The following is a 25043-nucleotide window of genomic DNA, read 5'->3' as shown; positions in this document are numbered from 1 at the left end:
GAATTGCTAAAACTGATGAAATTGAATGTATGGATGCATCATACATCTCAGGTAAATGTGCTGTATCCACCTTTCCATTCTTTTGGGGGCAAAGTGTAGCTGGGAAGGTTGTGCAGGTTGTATTCCTGGCTTGCAATTGTTTTGAATCTACAATTATACTTTAATAGTTGAATCCCTTTGTAGGTGTTTGTCTCAATCAATCAGACAAGCACAATCACGAAACTAAACGTTTACACCGTCAAACAGTTCTAGTCATTGCAGGTTTAAAAGTTAACCCGTTCCATACTGAATTTTGAAATCCCCATAGACTTAATACACATGCCACCAGGTTCCCGTATGGAATGGGTCAAGGTCAAGAAATGTTTCCCCCAGCCCCTTCCCTGTCGGCTTACCTGAGCCAAAGGCTCAAGTGAGCTATTGGGGGCACTGTGGCATAGTGGATGATACTCTGGACTCCCAATTAGAGGGCCCCCGAGTTCAAATCCAACCCACTACTTATGTTAATGGACCAAGATGTTTGTGCCCACCATGTCCCTCTAGACCCAGGTATGGGTACCTGGCAACGCTGGGGTGATGATATTGGCAGGGCCCTCTTTTAGAACAGTTTCAACACTGAAGAGGCTACCCTGGGTAAAGCAGATCATATCATGATATTAATGTTATTATTATTGCAATCTTTCATTTTTGATAAGAAAGGAAAACCATTTGGACTAGATCATTTGAATTCTGATGTTTTGAAAGCCCAAACCATTCCTCTGAAGAAGTAAGACCATCTGTGTGTATATGTACTGTCAATTCCACTTGGAATCATCCGTATCATGGGAACTTTTTAGGTATGATGAGGTTGCGATATCAAGCCATCACTTATGATCTGTTATTGCACGTTGTCGGATCAGCGGTTTGGAGAGCGTGTGGATATTGTGGCAGCTTGTAGCAGTATTGGTGATCCAACAGATTTCTGGTATCTTGCCATGTGTCCAGTACAGGGTAGCCCCTTGACTCAAAGGAGGGAAATGTAAAAAAACAAAAAATGAAAACACAACAGCATGCTCGATCCTGATTGGTCAGTGAATACTGTTTCAAGAGGCCAGTAGATCCGTCCCTCTTTTGACGATCATGCCACTAAGATTTCTCCCCAAACTACTGATGATACTGTCTTCGGCATGCAATTGGATATTGCCACCTTTTCTCTACAGATACCCCCTCCTTGCTGACTATTTTGATCCTGGTGTTGCCAAGGATTACAGTTAACCTGTGGTTGAAGGATTTGTACTCAGTGTTAACTCTGCACACAAAGAAGAACATGCATCATACCATGCAGACAAGCACCAGAACACAATATACTCAACCTTGCTCAAGTCGACCTCACATAAGTCAAATAATCACCTAAGTCGAAAGTCTTTTCAAGTCCTCTTCTCTTTGTATTCTTTTGATTTTAATCCCTCGTAAGTCAAATTTTCTCTAAGTCGAAGCTATTTCTTTAGTCCAAATAGATTAGACTTTAGGCAAGGTTGACTGTACTGTGAAACTTGGTAAGCATGGAGACCATAGCCTTCAACCAATGCAGTCTGGGCTTTAATATACCCTGTGCGCCTGAAACGAGATTATTCGCAATGACAACAAAGATCAAGTCCAAAAGTGCACACATTGATAGCTTGCCCACTATCACATGTTTGATTTAGTGCACAGTACAAGAACAACTGTTGGCAAGTCAAGTATAAAGCTTGATACTATGGATTAATATCAGTTTCTGTCTCGCACGTTGGTGTGCAGAAGTCGACACTCTTTAGCCAAAGTTTTAGTTTAGATTGTGTCATTGTTGGCAGAAATTTAAATGTATATGAGTTCCTGTGTACAAGTTCTTTATGAACTCACAAAAATGTTTTATCCTTGCAAGTTCTCTCTGCAGAAAGGCCTTGTATAGCTGTGTCTAATAGCCATGATTTATGGAATCCCAAGATGTAACAAATTTTCACTCACATTCATTTTGATAACTGAATTTAGGTATAACTTACCAAGCAAACTAGTGAACAACTGCACTGACTGTACCATGTGCCATCTGTACAGATTGAGTGACGTTGTTATCATTTGTCGATATCTGCAACTCAAAATCATGCATTTTCTGCTGTTGCATCTTCAGCAAGTTTAGAGGGGCTGTTTGTCAGTCTTCACCTAGAAATATGTAGGGTTGTTTGTAAGTGGAGCAATAATTGTCTTGAAGATCTTTCAGTGCATGCATTGCTCATTAGATACACTGTTATAGAATCTCGCTATAAACATGTAATTTACTGTTGATGGTGGTTTCATCAGTTATATCTTTGGCGTGACTGTGGCACTATATACGCCTATCGAAACTTCTGTACAAAGGAGCTTATGGCCGACTGGAAATGGCCACTTTCATTGGCATGACATGTTGAACACCTTGTCATATTCTGAGGAGTGAACGTTTGGACAGCTCTCGTGCAGAGAGAATACAACAATTCCATGTTGTGCGAGCGTTGAAGTGCAAGTAGTAGTTAACTGTGACAATCAGATTTCCCCCAATGAAGGTTTGATATCAACAAAGTTGAATCAGCCCATTCCTAGGAGTGTTTTGTTTTTCAAATATGAGGTACTGCTCTGTATACCAAGAGGTAACTGTAGCAAATTTGTTTCTCTCCTACAAATCCTTTAATGTGGCAAGGAGGAGGGGAAAAAATGCAGTTGGACTCTTAAAGAGAGTGGGACAAATAAGCATCTGTCGTTTGACCAGTATTTTTTACAGTCAAACTAACAAGTTAATATCTTTGTATGTGTGTGGATGTGTATTTGTAAACATATTTGTATCACAGCTACTTATGCCTTTGCATAGTGTACAACACAAGTAGATGTAAAACAAAAGAAAAGAAAACAAAACAGAAAGAATGTTATATATGGCAGTACCGCTGAAGAATTTTGACCCAGAGTTGTACTTTGTAAGGTGATGCAAGTATATCATGTGAAATCTGATATATGATAAGATATTCATTTCCTTTGATGTGCAGTATGATTCTGAGATCATGTGGATAAATGAGTCATGGTTACAAACCTCTTTGGATTGTGTTTAGACAGTGGAAGTTTGGTGAATCCAAATACATCATACTTGTAGCTGTAATTAAAATTATGACATGTGAAGGGCTACTCTGTATCGTGTGATGTTTGTGTGAATGGCTTGTGATATTTGATCGCCAAATTTCAAGAAACTTGAATTAAATATGTACCTTTGGGTGGAGTTACAAAGTCTGTGGCAATTTCTTGTTCATGTCCATTTACAGCATAAAGTTATAATGTTCCAAAGGGGGAAAAATGTATGTACATCATGTAGATTTGTGACGGCTTGTGGAATAATCTACATACGCGTAATCTCTTCAAGTTGCTTTATTATGAAAAGGAGTGATGCTTTTCCATACTCATATTTCACAGGTACACAAAGGCAATCTTCATTATGCACACATATTGTATACTGTAAAGCAAGATACTTTCGCGCCATGAAATTTTCGTGAATTGTCACTGGCATTTGATGCATAATAGCAGCTTTCAAGTGTTCCTACTTTTCCTACTTTTTCCTACTTTTTTACTGCTTGTCCTACTTTTCCTACTTTTTTGCTCAAAATCCTACTTTTTCCTACTTTTTCCTACTTTTTTGGTGAAAAAACCCGCAAAAAAAAATGTGCAAGGCTACTTGAATAGTTGATACTCAGAAATGACGAGTAGACTCTAGTTGCAGATTCTTACCGATGCGGAGAGCCTCTATCTTCAACATGAAAGAGGGACAACACAATCCAATCAACCACAAGACTGCTGCCAGCCTCAGCTTTTGCTCCTGTGAAGACCTTTATGTGATTAATACCACTGATATTGCAGCCTAGGACTTGGAGCAGTGCTGAACCAGCTTTCATCATCGCTCAAAATTACCAGGTAAACTTGCCATACACTTAAAAGTAGAATTTGACATCAAATCAGATGAACAGGGAGAAATGTGTAATTAACAGATCCCACAAATTGTGAACAAGGAATGAGAACAACAGTAATTACTTAGCCATCTTGAAAGATAAAGACTTATAGGAGAGCTGAAACCTCTTTATGGACAATCTTAAAAGTTGATGGCTTTTTACATCTTACAAGTATTGTTGAATTGTATCACAGGTAAGACATACATTACCTCGAAGAACTTAGAAGAAAGCAGGGGATGGAGGAACTTCAAGGAAAACAAACACAAAAACAATATTTCACTATCGTTTAAAGATTGATTGAAGTTGAAACCATGAGACGTTGAAGTCCACTTCCTGAAGACACAAAACTATCAGGAATATATAGAGAGAAAAACCATATGAAGCATACCTGAAAAAACCCCAAACAAGCAGGAAAGCTAATGAATGTTAATTCCACAAAGAAGAGCAAGTGTGTGAATGTTTTAAATTGAACCGCCAAGAACAGTTTGTTAAAGGGGAAGGCTAGTAACTGATCAGTGGGAATCAGTGGAAATGCTGGGAGATGATTGTTCCAATCCTTATGGGATTCATTCAAGAGTTCATTGTATATCTATTGTTGTGTGAAAATGATTTGCTTCAGAACGGTCTCATATTCAAGTAATGTGCAGATTAATGCTCCGTCACTGACCAGGGACGCTAACCTGGAAGCATTAAACTGCACATTACTTGAATATGAGACCATTCTGAAGCAAATCATTTTCACACAGCAATAGATATACAATGAACTCTTGAATGAATCCCATAAGGATTGGAACAATCATCTCCCAGCATTTCCACTGATTCCCACTGATCAGTTACTAGCCTTCCCCTTATAAGTTTGGAAGAAGCAACTTGCAGAAAAAATAGAAGCCATGACGACTTTTTATTCCACAGATCTTACAAATTTTAGTTAAGGCTGAACATCTTTTTATTATCAAGCTAGTTTGAACAAGATGCAAGAAAATGGTAGAGCAGAAATCCCTTAATGAAAGTGGTTAAAGTGTGATGTATCGTTTGAAGTGACGTACCCAAAATATTGAACCATGTGAAAGAGTCTTGGTAAAATGTGAGACAAGGAAACTTCTTAAAGAAGAAAAAAGTGAATGGATGGATGTGTAACATGTCAGTTGTGTCAACATACAAAGCTGTAAGTTGAAGGTGAAAACCAAAAGAACAATGGAGAATATTAAAATTGAAAGGACACAAATACACTCTATTTAAGGGGGGGGGGGATGAGAACTGCATGGTAAATATACAGATCATCTAGTGTGTATTTGCTTAAATGAGCAAAACAGTTTGTTAATTGGAATTTTCTGAGAAATCAGAGAAGCTGGCAAGGACTTAAATGATAATGACAGTCACTGTTTATTCCCTAGATCTTGTAAAGAGTTGTTTATAAAATTGACAATCTGAAATACTGAGCCAGCAAAATATCTGGAGAATGAAAAGCAGAACCTCAACCTTGTAAAATTTCAAATGCTGAAGGATATGATATTCTCAAAATTGTATGAAGAAATTTGATTTCAAGAATATTGAATGATCTTAAAAGTGCCTGGAATGATATTGCAAAATGGAGAAACTTCCTAAAAAGATCAAACAGCTGTATGTATATTCAACAAAAAGGGTCATGATGAGCTGAAAAGAAGTTGAATGTAAAGAATTATTAACTATCTGCGGTGAATTTGGCAGAAATTGCAAACAGTAAGAAGTCATTGGAAAGTACGGAATATGATAAGTTTCCACCATTCTTTCTAGATTAACAAATGTAAGTTCATTCAAGAATACATGGAATCTATACAGAACACCAAAGAAATGAAAACTGATTTATATTCGTTATATACATAAAATTATCAAAAATAGTCATTTTTGCTACCTATAAAGTCAGTAAGACTACAGACAATAAGAAACAAAAAGCAGATGTGCATATATGCTCCTCACTTTTGTGAAGTGGAGTCATTTGGTTATATTTAGTCTTCTGTTACTCTACATGTGACAATACTACATTTCCCTGATTGATACTGAAAAGTAAAGTATTTGATTTTTTTTCTCTCTCTCTTTGGATGTTTTGTGTACTATTGGTTAAAGTGTTTCAAATTGAGCTTGTCTTTAATATGCTTCCATCTATATCATATGATAATACCAAGATAATCTATATCTCTGGAAATTCAGTGGTGGACACTGTGCCATGAACTCACAGTATTTGAGTGTGTAGATTTGTAGTGGGCCAGGATTTGCAAAATAAAGATGTTAATGCATTGGTAGGTATAATTTCACTTCGTAAGGCCTCACTGTCATGAGACAATCCATTCTTCATGCATGTCTTGCCAGAAATTGTGATAACACATGCTCTCAGAGACTAATACTGACTGCTACATATCAAAGTAGTTTAAATTCTGTTATTTTAAAATGTTTGAACACATGTTATGTGCTTACATGGATTTGAAATTGAAGGTCTCTTGGAAAATTAATCTATTGCTTATCTCATGGTCATTCAGCTGGAACTTGAAAGCATAGTGGTCTTGAGCATTACTTGAATAGCTTTGTCAAACATCCTTATTTCCAGTCTTCTTCACACTTTGAAGTGAAACATATCTTCACAACTTTAAATGAATGGAGATAAAATTGTCATCTTTTTATTATTGATTGTGTCAAATATCCTTATTTCCACTCTTTTCCACATTTTGAAATGAAGCACATGTCTTCACAACTTCAAAACATTCAAATAACTGTAGATAAAAGATGTCATCTTTTAATTATGGAAGTGTACAACATACCTTTGGCATTAGCGTATAACTTACACATCATGGAATGTTTATGACATGTTTTGTGGGATGATAAGATTATGTGACCGTGCAACACAAAACCAACAATAAGTCTTACACACTGATTTTGTGTTAGGACTGAAAATAGGTGATATGGGCCAACCCAGCCAATCTTGAGTTTTTCTTATTTTCTGAAAGAGCAAGTCTTCTTCTATATTATACTAAAGTTTGGGATCTTAAAACGAAAAGGAAATTGTGTTTTTAGCAATCTTTTTCGGAACATTCTTTTGGTAGAATAGTGTGATTAGGTGTTTTTCATAGAGTCCTCTTTTCATTTCTTAAAAAAAAAACTGTCCATATTTTAACTTTCAACTCCAATAACTTTAGGAAGGATGATACTACTACTCTGAAAGTTGGCATTGATCATCTACAGAATGTGTTAATAAAGTATGCAAAGCTTAATCTGTTAATCTCTTCATTGTTGCTGCTCCATCGGTTAACATCCTGTTATTTGTTCCATTCATTGCAGAGCTAGCACTGCTTAATAAAGATTAAGCGCTTGAATAGACGCTATACTTCAGAGCCCCTTTACTCAGTTCACATTTTCCAGAGTGTGTGCTTCATTCCAGTATTAGGATAGGTTAGGAGAGTCCAGTTATATCGAGTTATACATCATTTTTAAGCTTAAAGTTTGCTCTTTTAGAATCTTCTCTTAACTAAAAATCCATGTCTAGCGACTTTTGTTGGTGTTGCGATGCAGGGTCACAATGGTAGGTGTTCATGTCAATCACAGAATGATGTCTTTTTCTATGCAAGTATTAAAGTAAGTGATCAAGATTCATACTGCCTATGATTGAACATGCATTTCTCTTTGTTTCCTGACATTGTTTTAAGGAATGTCTGCGTTTGTTGTATTTTTCAGGCTCTCCCAGGAGCAAAAGTGAGGCTGAGGCAGCAGGGTTGTGAGTACAAATTAAGATTTACATGTACCATCAAGGGTTCTGGTGAGTCTCGACGAAAACTACTCCAAATTGCCTGCACATGTCCTGATTTATTCCTACTTTTTTTCTCAAATGTCCTACTTTTTCCCTCTCATTTCCTACTTTTTCCTACTTTTTTAGAGATTCTGTTCCTACTTTATTCCTACTTTTTTACATTATCCCGCTTGAAAGCCTGTATAGTGTAGACACGAACTTTCGCTCGCATTTTGCTTTCCGGAATCTTGGTTCTCGCAAAATTCACAAAATCAAAATGCATGCGAACATTCTTCGTCTTTATACAGTGTTTCTACTGCTCACAGGTGATGTATGTAATCTGTTCTAGTTTCCATGAGAATACATCGCTTCAAACAGTCTGGGAATATGATTCTGACTTTATTTAGCCCTCTCTACATATGGAGGAGCAATATGGATTAGATGAAGCGAAACAGAACCATAAACGTCATGTTCCAAAAGGTGCAGAACTGAGGTGAAAAGAAATACACCCTGACAATTCCAATTCAATTCCAATTTTATTGCCAATCTTAGAAAAGGAAATATGCAGATACACACTCAAAATATAACTTCACATTACAGCATTACAATGCTTGAAATTATTGGGCATATAATATATATATATGGCATTAGCATGCCATCATACATTTTCTAAAATTCATAAAAGCGACGTATGTGTAACATCTTGACTTCATTTACAATGAACACCGAAAGACGACAATGCAAGCTGACTGCCTTACTTGATATAGGGCCACAGAATGTGTGAAACAGACATACTACACATATGCTTCATTTGGATCTTACAATAACTACAGTAGACACACAACACAAAATATGTCATACATAGATACATACCGTGTGTGTGTGTGTGTGTGTGTGTGTGTGTGTGTATGTTTGTCTGTAAGAAAATACAATCATTACGTTTTATTGCTCAATGCTGTAGCACTGAATATATGTGTGATTACACATAACAAATGCAACGACATTACAATATACAATACAAATAGTCACTTTTGAGGAAAAGATGACTCCACTTATAACGAAGTTCTCGGGACCGGCAGTTTTCTTTCGTTACATTGAACTTTGTCGTAACTGAAGGGAATTTTGCACCACAGACTTTAATAGTGATAACTTTGGGACCTTCATTTTACTTTGTTATAACCCTGTTGTAATGGGAGTGACCTGTATATATCATTGGGTGGTGTCTTGAAGAACAGTAATTCAAATTTTCACTGAAAAATACATTGGTCTTGTGAGCCACATGATATTTCTATAGCTCCTAATTCTTTTCTCTTTTTTTTTTGACATCAAACATTCCTTCACAGGAAAAATATGCAAAAGAAATGCAAATTTCCTATCGAAACTATGGGCACCATTTTCCTAGTTCAAAGGCACATTCTTCAACATTCTATTACACAGTGAAAGATATTTTGCCTATATGCACCTTTCTATATGCAGGCCTCCAACAATAGGACATAAAAATCTCAAAAGTTAAAATGCATACATAAATCAGAAAATCATGTGAAAATGGAACTGGACAAGGATAAAAGACTAAAGTAAAAAAAATGTTTTGCCTGGTTTAAGAAAATAATGGTATCTTGTTACAACTGCTCCTGTTACTGCAAATCTTCTATTAAATCTTAAACCTTCCCCTTTATTCCATCTTTAGATACCATGAAAAAAAAAGTGGGCCTCAAATCACTATCAGACAGGAATATTATGTGATGTAAATGCATTACTTTGTCTAGAGACACTGACTGAGCATGTGAGAGGAAATGCCAGAAAATCAGAAGTTATAACATTTTCTGTGAGGTATAATTATGTCTGTGTTATCATGAGATGGCCTACATACAAACAATATGCCCCTAAAAAAGAGTGCAGCCAGTTTGATGAAAATCAAATTGTATGGGAAGCACAAAAACCAAATCAATGATGTGGAATTTTGAGAGTAAGCCTTTGCTATACAGATCAAAAGACACTGGAATACCATGTGATTATTGATCTGGAAATCACATGAAGGCTCCTCAAAGTGAAATGTTTATCTTACCAAGGTAACAGATCATATTTTGTTACAGTTAGCCCTCATATCAAGCTGCCACACTTTGCAGTTCGTTGCAAGACTGAATGCGGTTCTCAAATGATGCGTCAGACATAAAACCTTGACTCTTTTGTGGGAAGCATCAATTCTGTCTCTTTCACTGTCCAATATCACATGCATTCATAAAAAGCCACTACAAAAAGATTCCTGCATGATGTAGCTGAAACACGTTGAAACTGCATAAGTCCAACTCATTAACATTTTTTAAAAAAAATCGTCTCCCATGATTTATGTCTCATGGACACTTTAAGATATAAACATCAGCACCTCCCTTCATCAATAAGAGGTGAAAAGTAGAAAAGGAATAGAACTATTGAGTTTGAACTGTTTTCATGTAGCTACTATATAAAATAAAATTCTGATTTCAAATGAAAAGTGAACTCTTTCAGCAAATCAATTTCAGATTTTCAGTTCAGTTGACGTGGAATGGCTTAAGGTGGCACCCTGGATAAAATCAACAACATAAACAAATGAAACAGAATCATTGCACGCTTTACCAAATTGCCTTCAGGCAAATTGTAGTAGTGACTCTGATGATGTTTGAGAAACTGTTCTAAAATACTGTAATTTGAGTTTAAACAAGAATTTTCTCATGCATGCTGAAAGTACATCTTTATGCAGCAGACTCATCTTGCACAATATCATATAGTTTTATTTCAATATACTGTAGCATACACAGCTACATCAAGAATTTTCATATACACCTCTCTATGTAGATAGAAATATATTATCTTTGTATAATTCTGTAAAGAAAATGTGGTAATCACATCTTTCAGCCTACTGTCATTACCTCAGTCTTATGTTTTGATCCTGCAAAAGTTTCATTAATTAATGTGCATGATGTTCACAACATTAATTTACATCATTTATTCTTTTCACGAGAAATGGCTCTGGCAAGAGAACTATTTGATTTTGTCATCTTGATTTTGATTTTGATATCTTTTTTCCTATTTGGGCAGTTGGAGATGAGGAAGTTTTTCCAGAAGGCAGCATGAAAACAAGACAATTCATAAATCAAGGGTAGAGATGTATCTCCCTTGAATTTAGTCTCTCTGTGTGTGTATGTGGTCTACCTAAGCATGCATGTGCATGCCCAAGCATTTAATTTTCGAGAGGACAAAACCATTTCTCATCTTCTTCCAATATCATGCAAAATGACAATTGCCCAGCCATAAAAATGCTGCAAAAAGTTTCCTAAGTTCACCATTCATACACAACATTTGAATTTTCAGAGAGATTCTTCCCAATAATATTCTTAATATGGTTATTTTAGAAATAAAAGATTTTACTTTAAAGAAATTACAATGCACATCACAAGACATCAAAAGCACTTTTTTCCCAAATACTTTGTCTCTCACATAGAATCTTCGACATATAGACTGTATCACATTTATTTCAGGATATTGATAAGTTTTCTTCATTGCTCAGTAGGACATTATGGCATATATTATAGGAAGAAGATAAAAGCAATAGTAAATTCATTGGATATACCATGCTTTAGAACTTAAAAAAAAAAAAGAATGAAAGTCAAGTACATTACACAGTAAACCCAGAGAAAAAGATAATAATCATGTCTATTCAGTGTTGTCAAGTCGACTTGAAATAAATCACAATGTACAGGCATAATATATATGCAGGCAATCTGGTCGATAAAACTGTATATTGCATAAGGCCACACTAAGATGGATAAGCGGAAGCATGATCAGTGAGTGTAATCATAGCAATGTATTTCAGTGGGGGGGTTTTTCTGATCAACTACAGAATGTAGATTTTCGTTCTCACCAGCTAGAGGGAATCCACTCCAAAGATATTTCTTCAAATTCATGAAATTCTTCCGTCTAGATGCTTTCATTGCACCTGATTGACAAATTGCCCTGCATAGACGTAAATAAGCACTGAATTGATCAGTGTTTTAGTAGTAGCCATGATAAAAAATCATGGGCGTACATACTTAAGCGGGATTCAAACCCACGACCTCCAGATCACCGGACAGGCATCATATTTTTTTTCTCATGGCTACTACTAAAACACTGATCAATTAACAGTGCTTATTTACGTTGATGCAGGGCAATTTGTCAATCAGTTGCAAAACTATTTCTCTTATCATTATTTCTATAACTTTCTTATAAAGATGTCCAATTTTCAGTGACATAGTTTTCAGAGTTTTAAGAGTGGAAAGTCATTTGCTTTGTACAGTAGCATGAATCACATGCAGCATACACAGGTACAAAGCAGTGGCCAAAGCTGCATGACTGAATAAGAGTTACATATCTTTGAATTTCAAAACTTGTAGATACTCAGATACTCATAAATTGTGTATGTAGTCTCACTAGTAAGCCTGTGGATTGTCCCACCCCCACCCAACCCCTCCCTAATAAATTCATTATATGTCAGCCCTGGAAGAAAACTATCTCCTCTGGTAAGTCCAGCCTCCTGCTATGTACTGACCTGGAGAATAGTCTCCTCTCAATACCAATGGATATGACAACTGACAAGGCATATGCAGTATGTGTGCAATGAAGCAGCCCACATTACACAACACCCTTGAAGCCAGGCTAATTGTCCAGGACAACACTCCATGTACCAAATTCCAACATAGATTTGGGTGTAGTTCAGTTTAGCTAACACCACTTTGATTCATCAACTTTAAAGCTCCCAAGTCTGGGAGCAGAAGATGCAGATGGCATTTATATTTACATCCGATGGGTATATGTCCTGTGTGAGTGTCCATACCAAAAATGTCAGAAAATGTTGGTCATGTGTGAACATGTACATCTGTATTCATTACCTTCCTTCACGTATGTTGCCTGATGGGTTTAATTATTCCCTTGCAGTCATTTAGACAGTAATGGCTTAAATGATGAAAAGGGTTTACCAGTCACTAAAATTGAATTTACCTGCAAGTTATATCTGCACCCTAATCTGTGAGTATAAGGCATCTCTTATTCAACAACTTACTTGATAGATTAGAGCAGTGAGAATTTTAGTTCTTTTTCATCCACCTCTTTCCCTCTTCCTTATTTTGCTCTCTGGTGAAAGAATCTCAAACATGTTGAAAGCACTCGGAATATTTATATTGCAAAGTTCGTCTACAAATAATAGATTTAGTTTTCTAATTGTCCACTGAAGCTGCTAAAGCAGGTTTATGTTTTTGTGCATGCATGATCGAATTGTTTGGGGGTTTTTCCTCTTCTTTTCAAACAGATTTCCCTTTAATACTGTCTTGATTCACCATAAAAAATCATACTGCACAATATCAATAAATTTGCAAACTGATAATATCATGATAAGATAATTACAAGATTATCCACTCTTACTTAATTGCATTGTTGTTGTTGTTGTTGTTGTTGTTTTCAGGCTTATTTTAAGACTTTGGCTTGAGTTGTTTTACCGGTTTTCAAATGTCAGCTCTTAGTATGATTCAATGCTGATTACAAGCAATGGTCATAACAGATGGCCTGTGACAGTGTCCCAGAGCTACCAAGTCTCACGCATTCTGCGTGAGACTCACGAATCTAGGGTCCGTCTCACGATCTCACGTATGGTACCCATTTTTCTCACGCATCAGGACATAGCTAGAGCTCAGAGGATTGAAGTGATACTGATAGTTGCAATTGAAGGTATATTTCCCTTTCGTCTTTCAAAATAAGTAAAAAATAGTCACTCAAGTATGCACCAGATCTCACCATTAAGAGCTAAAAATTGAAAAAGGTCCCTACCGTGGGAGGGGGGACTCCACCCTTCCCCCTACTCGGTCGCTTCGCTCCCTCGCACAAGCGCCGAGATACCCAGTCATGAAAGTCTCATTCATAAATTTTTTTTGAACTTGGCATCTCTGGTGTCCAGTAATTAAGCTCTGTTCCTTAACTCTGCCAGTGTGAAAGATGACAACAAAATTCAGAAGCTAGATGAAAATGTCCAAGCCTTGTCTGGCCTCTAGCTATCTTACCCTCTCTTTGGAAGTAGCGAAATCAATTTGTCTGCATCGACATTTGAGTTGGATAATTGTGTAGAAATAAATGCTACTTTTGATATTCCACCATCAAGTGAGAAAGACAGCAAAACATATGATGCATTTGAATCACATTTTGATATGCATTATATATCTAATTAATAAATGTTGCTTACTGCTATGGGCAGTGTGACAGTGCTAAATGCACAATACCTACATACCGTAACTTCTAGGCTCTAGCTGCTTTCTATGTCTTATCACTTGAAGGCAGATGGCTCTAATGAGCCCTGAATATACCCAGTTACCATGGTAACATCCTCATTCTTTTGGCAGTCTGATGCTCTTTGTCCTCCATGTTTTTGTTGTTGTTTTCAGCTCCTGATGTTCCAAGGTTTTTGTTGTTGTTCTTGTGTTTTTCCTATTACGATATGGCAACAATTTGGGTGGCCGAAAACGCCTCTCCGGGTTGGAGGACGACCGGGCGCGACACGTGTCCGGCTTCTACGCAGATCATCTTGGTGTACTCGTCATCGCCAAAGTCACTCATCTGCTTGGCCTTATCTGACCATGGATTCCACACCACTGCCAAGGAGATAGAGAAACATTTTTTTTTTTTCAATTATACAACGTTTAGCTCAGTCAGATCAAGTTAATTTCTTAATTCTTAATGGTGAACAAAACCAACAAAATGCATGCCAGTACACATTTCAATCATTGCTATTGTGAATGTTTTATATTGGCACACATTTCCACATTTTTGAAGATGGCTAGAAAACATGCACACTTCTTTTTTTTTTTCTTGTCTCTAATGTTTGTATGAGAAACCAGACAAATGGCAAGCATTAGAAATAGGTAGTGTAAAAAAGCAATGGCCCACTGGGGCCTTACACTCATCCGAATTTCAAGATAGATTTGACCTTGTTGCAATTACCCTGTGGTACCCCTTGTTGTCAACTACTGTATACGCCATATATTTCGCGAGTCTAAATTTTCGCGAATCGGGAATTCCCGACGATTTCGCGAATGGTTACATTTGCGATCGTGGAGTCCTGTACTGAACGTACAGGCGTACATGTGTACGTCACATTCACATCGGGATCAGAGTCAATATTTTCGCGCATCTTTAATTTCGCGAATAGCACCTGACTCGCAAAATTCACGAAAACAAGGAAAAGTAGAAATTACGCGGTGCGTAAAATATGTCCCCGCCGGAAGTAGCATTTAGTAGCAAAATGTACAATATCGGTAAAAAATCAAGGTCAAAGGTCAAAGAAGTCAAAGGTCAAAATTCTGTGTAGAAGTTTTGAAGCCCTCACCTAGTGCCATCACAAAAAGCAAACGGAATCGAAATCGGGTTAGAAATGGCAAAGGAGTAGCATTTTGTAGCCAATGTACAATATAGGTCAAAAATCAAGGTCAAAGGTCAAAGAAGTCAAAGGTCAAAATTCTGTGTAGAAGTTTTGAAGCCCTCACCTAGTGCCATCACAAAAAGCAAACAGAATCGAAATCGGGTTAGGAATGGCGAAGGAGTAGCATTTTGTAGCCAATGTACAATATAGGTCAAAAATCAAGGTCAAAGGTCAAAGAAGTCAAAGGTCAAAATTCTGTGTAGAAGTTTTGAAGCCCTCACCTAGTGTTATCACAAAGAAAATGGAATCGAAATCGGGTTAGAAATGGCAAAGGAGGAGCATTTTGTAGCTAATGTACAATATAGGTCAAAAATCAAGGTCAAAGGTCAAAGAAGTCAAGGGTCAAAATTCTGTGTAGAAGTTTTGAAGCCCTCACCTACAGACTGTAGTGCCATCACATAAAGCAAATGGAAATGAAATTGGGTTAGAAATGGCAAAGGAGTAGCATTTTGTAGCAAAATGTACAATGCAGGTCAAAAATCAAGGTCAAAGGTCAAAGAAGTCAAAGGTCAAAATTCTGTGTACAAGTTTTGAAGCCCTCACCTAGTGCCATCACATAAAGCAAACGGAATCGAAATCGGGTTAGAAATGGCGAAGGAGTAGCATTTTGTAGCCAATGTACAATATAGGTCAAAAATCAAGGTCAAAGGTCAAAGAAGTCAAAGGTCAAAATTCTGTGTAGAAGTTTTGAAGCCCTCACCTAGTGCCATCACATAAAGCAAACGGAATCGAAATCGGGTTAGAAATGGCGAAGGAGTAGCATTTTGAAGCAAAATGTACAATATAGGTCAAAGGTCAAAGGTCAAAGGTCACAACTGAAATTCTGTGTAGAAGTTTCAAAGCTCCCATGTAGTGCTATCATATAAAGCAAACAGAATCAAAATTGGCTCATAAATGACAGAGAAGTAGCAAATTGAACATTTTGATCACACACGGACGCACAAACAGACAGACGGACGGACGGACAGACAGACGGACGGACGGACACACGGACACACACACGTACGGAGCCCGTACAATATAGGTCAAAGGTCAAGGTCAAAGGTCACAACTGAAATTCTGTGTAGAAGTTTCAAAGCTCCCATGTAGTGCTATCATATAAAGCAAACAGAATCAAAATTGGCTCATAAATGACAGAGAAGTAGCAAATTGAACATTTTGATCACACACGGACGCACAGACAGACGGACGGACGGACAGACAGACGGACGGACGGACACACGGACACACACACGTACGGAGCCCGTTTCATAGTCCCCTGCTCGAACTCGTTCGGCGGGGACAATAAAAACCTCGCGAAATATTCAGCGTATACAGTATTAAAACTGTAATTGCCTTTTGATGCAGCCTAACGAACAATTACTAGCCTCTAACCAGAAAGGTCTCTGAAATAGCACAAAACCTGAAGATGGACACATAAAAGCATTTTCATCTTTGTCAGCGACCCATGATGGACAACAGACAATGGCCACATGGATTATGCAAGATGGACGATAGACAAAGAGCATATGAAGACCATTTTTAGCACTTTTTGAACACAGGGAGGTTAATCAACCATGCCTGATACAGAAGTAGACTTAATAACTCATGATAAGTTGCACAAATATCTCACCTGTATCTGGAAAGTTCAGCTTTGTCAAGGTGATGGTTGCCCCATCGATGGTGTTTCCTATTTCATGGACGTTGGGCGTGTTCTTGTAAACCCTGTCGAATAAAAGCAATGCCATTGTCACAAACTATGCATACTGAAAGAAGAGGTATGACTGCATGTACAATTGTACTCCAGGAAACATACAATGATTATCTGGAAGTAATTTTTTAATTCATTGGTGCAGATGTTCCCAAACTAACTGCAAATACCTAGGCATTGCAAAATCTTTGAACTTAGTGCATATCACAATAACCTTGACTGGAGACTGTTGAATTGTAAGACAAAAGTAAGTGTGCATAACTTAGAATACGACTTTCATTTTGGGAGGGGGGGGGGGGTGGGGAGGGGATCCGGAATGGCTCAATGTCATGGAAACAATTGGGCTTAAAGGGATGGTACAGTATTGGTGGAGATGAGAATTGGGCTTTTAACTTTTTGCGAGATTACCAAGAAAACACTTATGATATAGCACAGAGCATACCATTTTAAGAAGAATTCAAAGTTTATTTGATGAAAATTGGGTTTGGAATGACTGAAACATCCAAAAACAAAGTAAAACAAAGCAATCGTAATAAAGTGTGGGTCCCACACTTTATTAGAATCGCTCTTTTTGGATATCTCAGGCATTTCAAAACCAATTTTTATCAAATAAACGTTGAATTCCTCATAGAATTACATGCTCTTTCATATTTCATAAGAGGTTTCACATTATCTCACCAAAAACTGTTAGAAACCTGAAATTAGGTCTCAACCAAAAGTGTACGATCCCTTTATTTTCGGCAATATTGGCCAGTAAGAGGTTAAAATGTTGATGTGCTTCACTCTAGATTTGGGTTAATAATGGTTACCATACATTCTGCTCACTCAACAGGTGCAGATTGAAAGTAGCACACAGCTATCTGGACTGATAAGTCGAATTGGCAGGGAACATCCCATACGGTACCTGTCAACCTGTTCTGACACAGTCACCAACTCCCTGTCTTCTGTAAACGTCCCTCCTCCGCGAACCTATGTAGAAATGGAATTTCCAGTGTTAGAAAAAAGGTCTGCCCCCACAAACACACACGAATCAAATATATCTTAGACACCATTTATTTCATTATCTCCATCAGGAACTATCCAGAGTCACAAGAAGTCTCTGTTTTGATAACTTTCAAATTTCTTCTCACTCACACTGTAATGATAATTACTGGTTTTTGTTACTTACCTTTACGTACAATACGCATTGAAAGTGTAAAATGATGTTTTTTACTCATTGCCCAAAGCTTTACAATACTCTGATATTAAGTTGATGAAAATGCATATATCCGACATATTTTACATGCATAATGTAGTGTGAACATGACATGCAGGACACTTCACAAGTGGTTAAATGCACAATTGAGCATCACAGATTAAAGCAGAATAAAAAAATAGGTATACTCTCTCTTCAAAAGAGAAGATTACCAATTTTTCCCCATGTTGGACACTATAATATTGCCACAAGCACATTGCAGCTCTGATAGAGGAAGTATTGTTTTTTGCAATTTGCGACTTTCGTGAAAGTTTAAATGCAAAATCCAGAGATATAGTATCTGCAGATTTATTTTTTTTTGTCTCACCATTATAGCATTGACAACTGATTTAATCAGTCCTATGATTGATTTTTTCTCTACTTTCTTTCTCTTCCACATATATGAGAAATTACTGTGAGTAAGAACATCATAATCTAGTATATACCAAGGGAACATCTTCATAACAAACCAACCTTATCAACATACTCCAGACCTTGTAGGCCAGATACTGTAACTTTGGTCACATCATCGACTTGGAAGTATGTATGCAACAGGCAGGTAAATTCAATCGGATTCAAGTCTGAAACAAAAAGGAGAAAATGATCCCATCAGTGAGACACTGAGATCCAATCAAATTAAAATCTAGTGTGGGTGGGAAAGAGGTGTGAAGATTGTTCATTCACAGTGATTATTGAAAGTTTAAGTTATCTGACCCTCTATAAAGCAAGGTTCTCAAAATCAGAGTATATGTGAACACCAGACCTGACTTCACTTCCATACAAATGGAGTTTCCAACTTTCAAATATGTGTATACACGAAAGCTAATGTTACATAAGCCATTCATTCAGACGAGTCCTTGTCACTGTGCATTAGACGTTTTACACTGTTAGAAACAAGAGATTGTCATCAAAAGTTCAACTAGAATATTGCTTATGGTACATCTGACTTCAAAGAATGCATTCGCCAGAAGTTTGAAATGAAGTTGGAAAGAATCTGATTAACCTGCCGAGCAGGAAAAATTTAGGCAAATTTGGATAAAACTTATAATAGATTGTTACCTTGGCAACATGCCACCTTTGGGACCTACAAAAACCAAGAAACCTCAAAAAAGCTGTCTGTGACAGTTGTATCACCGTGACATAACGGACACAGAAGATGTTAGTTGTTTTGTGCACAAATATATCAAAATGACTCTTTATGTAATTGGTACAAAATAATGAGCAACCTCTATCTGGGAGGATGCACATAGAAGAAATATCTTCAATACACTGATCTCTTGAGAAAGTGTGATACTGGAAGCATTTGAAGCATTAAACAACATAGGGGATACCCATACTTCAAAACAGTGATGAAAAAGTCTAATAAAAACAAACAAAAAATTCAGGGCCTTTAGGGGATGTCATGATGCATGCTTTACCAAATATTTACATAGAGAAAACTATATTACTATTTGTCTGGAGTATATATATAACTACTTGCCTAGGGTGTAGTCTCTGTCAATTGCCTCTCTTTCCCAAGCTAACTAAAAAAAAAAAAAAAAAAAAAAAAAAGATTTTGATCTGACAGTCAGTCTGTCTGTCTGTCTGTTTGTTTGTCTGTCTGTCTGTCTTGCTGGAGTTGCAAACATGCACAAGATGATGTGGAGGTCACAGTCTAGGAACTACACTTCCATTGTTACTTGCAGTGACCCACAACACCTTGTAATTAAATGTTATTGAAGTGTTAAACATTCTATCGAAACCAACACTGAAATAATTATAAAGTACACCTTCGGCTTTTCAAAAAGCATTTGCCTATTGTGGGTTTTTTTTTTCTCCTATTATGACTACAAGAAAGTTACAAGCAATCAGGGAAGGTTTCCTGAACCTAAATATTTTGTATATTTAAAGGGATCGTATAGTTTTGGTCGAGACCTAATTTCAGGTTTCTAACATTTTTTTATGAGATAATGCGAAACCTCTTATGAAATATGAAAGAGCATGTGATTCCATGAGGAATTCAACGTTTATTTGACGAAAATTGGTTTTGAAATGGCTGAGATATCCAAAACAGAGCAATTCTAGTAAAGTGTGGGACCCACACTTTATTACGATTGCTTTGTTTTACTTTGTTTTTGGATGTTTCGGTCATTCCAAACCCGATTTTCATCAAATAAACTTTGAATTCCTCTTGAAATGGTATGCTCTGTACTATTCCATATGTGTTTTCTTGGTATCTTGCAAAAACTTGAAAGCCCAATTCTCATCTCCACCAATACTGTACTATCCCTTTAAAGGACAAGTTCACCTTCATAGACATGAGGGTTGAGTGAATGCAGCAATATTAGTAGAACACATCAGTGAGAGTTTGAGGAAAATCGAACAATCCGTTCAAATGTTACAATTTTTTTAAAGTTTCTGCTCAGTCACGGCTGGGTGAGAAGACTACCATAGCTTGTGATGTCACATTTGTACAACGATATAAAGAAAGTATAAAGAAAATTCAACATATTTTCACTTTCTTGCATAACAAACGGTCACTCGACTTCTCTCTTTTAGAAGGCAGGGGTAATAATATTACCCTTAATATATGTCAGTAACAAGTTGAAGAAATGTGCACTTTTTTCAAAAAGTAAAGTTCTGTGATATTCTCTTTTTATCTTCCTTATATCGTTTCACGCATCTGACATCATACGCTGTAGTAGTCTTCTCATCCAGCAGTGATTGCGCAGACACTTTAAAAATTAATAACTTTTGAACAGATTGTTGGATTTTCCCCAAACTTTCACTGATGTGTTCTACTAATATTGCTGCATTCACTTAACCCAAATGTCTATGAAGGTGAACTTGTCCTTTAAGCATTCCTTCGTGGAGTCTTTTCCACAGGTACTAGTATGGAAAACAAAGTACAGGTTAGCCACAGATGAGTTCGCATCAATTACCTTGGTTGGTGACAGAGAAATCAAAAACAGCATCCTTCTTCTTTAAGATGACACTGTACTTTGCTTTAAATCTGTCCAACAGAATCAGAAAAGACATGACATAGAAAATTAGATCTATGAATTGTACCTTCTGTTTTTTTTACGCATACAAAATATAAGCCACCCAGATGCTGAATGGCATATAATATGACAGGTTGATAAATTGTGTGGCATATTTGCAGATATGCTGCCTTAGGGGCACAATCACATCAACCCATGATTTAAGTCTACCCATCCAGGATCAAGGGTCAACACAAACCTTCAAACTTCTGAATTTCTCTGTTTAATTGCATTGGAGAGGAGAACAAGGGAGTGCAAGCTATTTGGCTTTAATACCATGCCTCCCTCAGGTATGGGACTTTCACACACTCAATGATGTGCCTTTTTATCCAGATGGATTTTGGCACAAGCAAGTTATATGAGAAGAGATGGTAGTAACGATGAATATAAAGTAATTTGGGTACTGTTAAAGTGGTTTCTTTCGCGTACAGATACTTTCGCGGTTTCCATCGGTGCCGACTTTTTCGCGTGTGTTTAAATTCGCGGTCGGCAAAATCTGTGATATCACAGTCTACAAAAACTGTTTTGTTTTGCACATGAAAACCAAATTATAATCCAATTATTCTTTTATTTATGAAAATAGATTAATATTAAATGCAGGCTTATCTGGAATCCCGTCTCTCGAGTACTTTTTAACGTGCGTGTACCTACATTGCGCAGTATCGCTGTGTGTGTTGACCATCCATACACTCAATCTTCGTGTGTGCATGTGCGCAATAGCATTGTAACAAGCGGCGAGTTTAAAACATTTTCGCGTGGTGTTGAATTCGCGGTTCAACCTAAAAGCGCGAAAATAAAACCACCGCGAAAGAAACCACTTTTACAGTAGTACATAGTGAGAGATTTGAGAATACTGCCCGTTCCAAAGTGAAAATCTATAAATTTGCATGGGAAAAATACATTTTCTGGGGTTTTTTTGTTTTGTTTTTTAAGGGGGGTGTAATAGGGATTTAACCTGCAAATGTGATGTCCTTTTACAGAGGCTACAGGGAAGGCAGTGCCCAAATATTTGCGGTTTTGTGGTAAAACATGTTTTGGGGTTGCTCATCACATAGGCACAGTGTTACAGAGAAGTGACAGTGGGTTTTGAGAACAGCCTGGCTCTAATGGCACACACCCACTCACAGGGGATTGTCAACAGTAGAGTAGAGAGATAATTCATTTTACAAATACTTGGATTAAAGGTACATTGTAGCCAAATCCCAGCAAAAACCAGGATAGCAGATGTGATGAACACATCAGGCTCGCATTGGTGATGCATACTTGTGTTGTGGGGAGTACAATTGATTATCATCTGACCTCCTTTACCTGCAAAATATTGTTTTCATCATGGGGCCGTTGTGAAATGTCCAAGAGCCCAAAAGGGGTTGTACCAAAAGAGCCCTCCCAAAACTTCATCCCCCCCCAAAAAAAAAAAAAAAAAAAAATGGAAATGATCTTGTCTTTTTCAATTGACATGAACCAGAACTACATCATAATCTGTAGTCAAGAAGATGCTGTTGTAGGGATTCCTGTCACAATCCTTCAATTTCTCAGAAGTCAAAGTGTCAAAGTGTCTGCATTCAATCAATCATCTAGGCCACTTTAAAGGTGAGGCAAAATTCTGTCAAAAGGTATAACAGACCCCATTCAGTATCTGCTTCATACATGGGACATTGGAACGCACAAAATATGCTATCACTTATGTATACAGCATTCAAACAGTATAATTTCTATAAGTTCATAGATATCAGCTTAAAGCTACGGTCACAAAGGTTCGTACGAACGATGCGTTCGTACAAATTCTGGAGTTCGTACGGCCGCCTTACGAAGAGAGTGTTTCGTACGAAGTTTTAAAAAAAAATCTTGGTCAAGACCATTGACCAGGCTACGAACTCACGAATGGTCTACGAACGGTCTACAGACGCTGGTTTCATACGGCCTTCTTAAGAAGATCTTACGAAATTGTCTAAAAATTGTTTGTACGGCGTTCGTAGCAGTTCTTAATGGTATTTGTGACCGAGCCATTAACTTCCCTGAAAATCAGATAAAACAATTTCCACTTCATCATTTCCACAATTAGCATGCAAAATTACTAAAACAAAACAACAATAACAACTGTAGAATAATAAAAGAATACACTGACATTGATACTGACATTGTCTCATCTTTAAAGGACAAGTTCACCTTCATAAACATAAGGATTGAGAAATGCAACAATATTAGTAGAACACATCAGTGAAAGTTTGAGGAAAATTGGACAATCGATGCAAAAGTTATGAATTTTTTAAATTTTTGTGTTGGAACTGCTGGATGAGGAGACTACTACAGCTTGTGAGTCATATGCGTACAACAGTATAAAGAAAATATAAAAGAAAATTCAACATATTTTCACTTTTTTCGCATAATAAAAGAGCAATTGACTTGGCTCTTTCTAAAGGCAGGGGGAATAATATTACCCATAACATTTATCGGTAACGAGTCAGGGGAATGTGTACTTTTTTCAAAAGATGGAAATTTGTGAAATTCTCTTTATATTTTCCTTATATTGTTGTACGCATGTGACATCTAAGTTATTCATACACTGCAGTAGTCTTCTCATCCAGCGGGTACTGCACAAAAACTTCAAAAATTCATAACTTTTGAACGGATTGTCTGATTTTCCTCAAACTTTCAATGATGTGTTCTACTAATATTGCTACATTCTCTCAATCCTTATGTTTATGAAGGTGAACTTGTCCTTTAAGTTGATACTACAAGGACAAGGTTGCCAACATTCACATATCAAAATCTGGGATACAGGTAATTGTGTGTTTCATGCAGCTTAATAGGTAAAAAGGATTCCCAAATCAGGTATGCCTTTATATTTTCTTGCCATGACACGAAAAAGATATATCTTCAAGTTTTCACGGGGCCTCCTGCAGAATTGGTGAGACTTTGCAGCTTTGCTAGCATTGCTACATAAAATAAACACAAGAAATACCTTTCGTGCAAATCAAACATTCAGGATTGTAATGCATCATTTTGCTGCGTGCCTTTGCTTTGTGTAGTTAAAGGTGATTGATTTCTGCTGCTACATCTATTTTAATGCCGACAATGAACTTACTTGTGGTTCCATAACGTGCGTGTCTCTGGACTCTCCTCCAGTGTAAAGGTACATGTCACCTCCTTCTTGGGGTCCTGAATTGAGGAAATTCAGAGAAGGAATGAAATTACTAATTTGGTGAAACAGATGAAGAAACTTTTAATGGGGAGGATTTGAGATGCTCTATGGTGCTAGCTTAGTCACACCTTTGGAACATTTACCACACTGATCACATTGTCGTCTGAACACTAAAAGTTTTAGCCAGAATTTTAGCAAGTCTGCATGCAAATCTGAGTCATTAAAGCAGGAACAACATCGCATTAACAATTTTTCTGTGATGTCTAGTCATTTATTGAAAGAAAGAAAAAAACTCTATCAAAGTGAACAGTTACCCAATCAGTTATTTATGTGGTGAGAAACTAGAAATTTACCACACATTGCAACTGCTATCAGTAAACGATAAGTCATAACAGGTATTTTGCCTTTGAATCAAAATATGATTGATTTCCTGCTAATCAAAAAAGTACCCTGAGTGCTTCATAACAGGTATGCCTTGAAATCAAAATAGGATTTATTTCTAGTTAATTCTTTTTTTCTAACCAACACTTCACAAAAACATGGAAGTGAAAGATGAAAGTGGGGTCATTATAAATTACATTTTGTTGACATCAAGGGATGGTTTTGGGTATGGTGAGGAGTCAAAAGAAACAGTTGTCTCAAATAACTCTTTCAGACAACAGTTGCACAAACTGCCTCTATATTTATTCATCTATCACAAGTCCCTTGTTACTTTGGTCAGTACTCTGCAAGAACACTTTTTTTTTATAGCTCAA

General features: G+C 37.0%; 1 protein-coding gene across 1 annotated transcript in view; it reads right to left on the bottom strand.

Annotated features, from left to right (window-relative positions):
• Window positions 1-12960: 12960 nt before the first annotated feature.
• The window catches only part of LOC139725595 (uncharacterized), a 31025-nt gene continuing 18942 nt past the window's right edge, over window positions 12961-25043 (bottom strand). The window contains exons 5-10 of the mRNA XM_071636685.1: window positions 24232-24305; window positions 21048-21118; window positions 18601-18707; window positions 17797-17861; window positions 16815-16906; window positions 12961-14375 (exon numbers count right to left, since the gene is read on the bottom strand). Coding sequence (XP_071492786.1) covers window positions 14215-14375; window positions 16815-16906; window positions 17797-17861; window positions 18601-18707; window positions 21048-21118; window positions 24232-24305 — 570 coding nt within the window. The 3' untranslated portion in view covers window positions 12961-14214. The remainder of the gene's footprint in view (window positions 14376-16814; window positions 16907-17796; window positions 17862-18600; window positions 18708-21047; window positions 21119-24231; window positions 24306-25043) is intronic.

The sequence above is a fragment of the Diadema antillarum genome, unplaced genomic scaffold, assembly GCF_040938485.1.
Source record: "Diadema antillarum isolate AM-2024a unplaced genomic scaffold, OU_Dant_1.0 seq00000050_RagTag, whole genome shotgun sequence".
Taxonomy (NCBI): domain Eukaryota; kingdom Metazoa; phylum Echinodermata; class Echinoidea; order Diadematoida; family Diadematidae; genus Diadema; species Diadema antillarum.
Note: the sequence above shows the minus strand (reverse complement) of the source record. Positions and strands in the feature narration are given on the sequence as shown.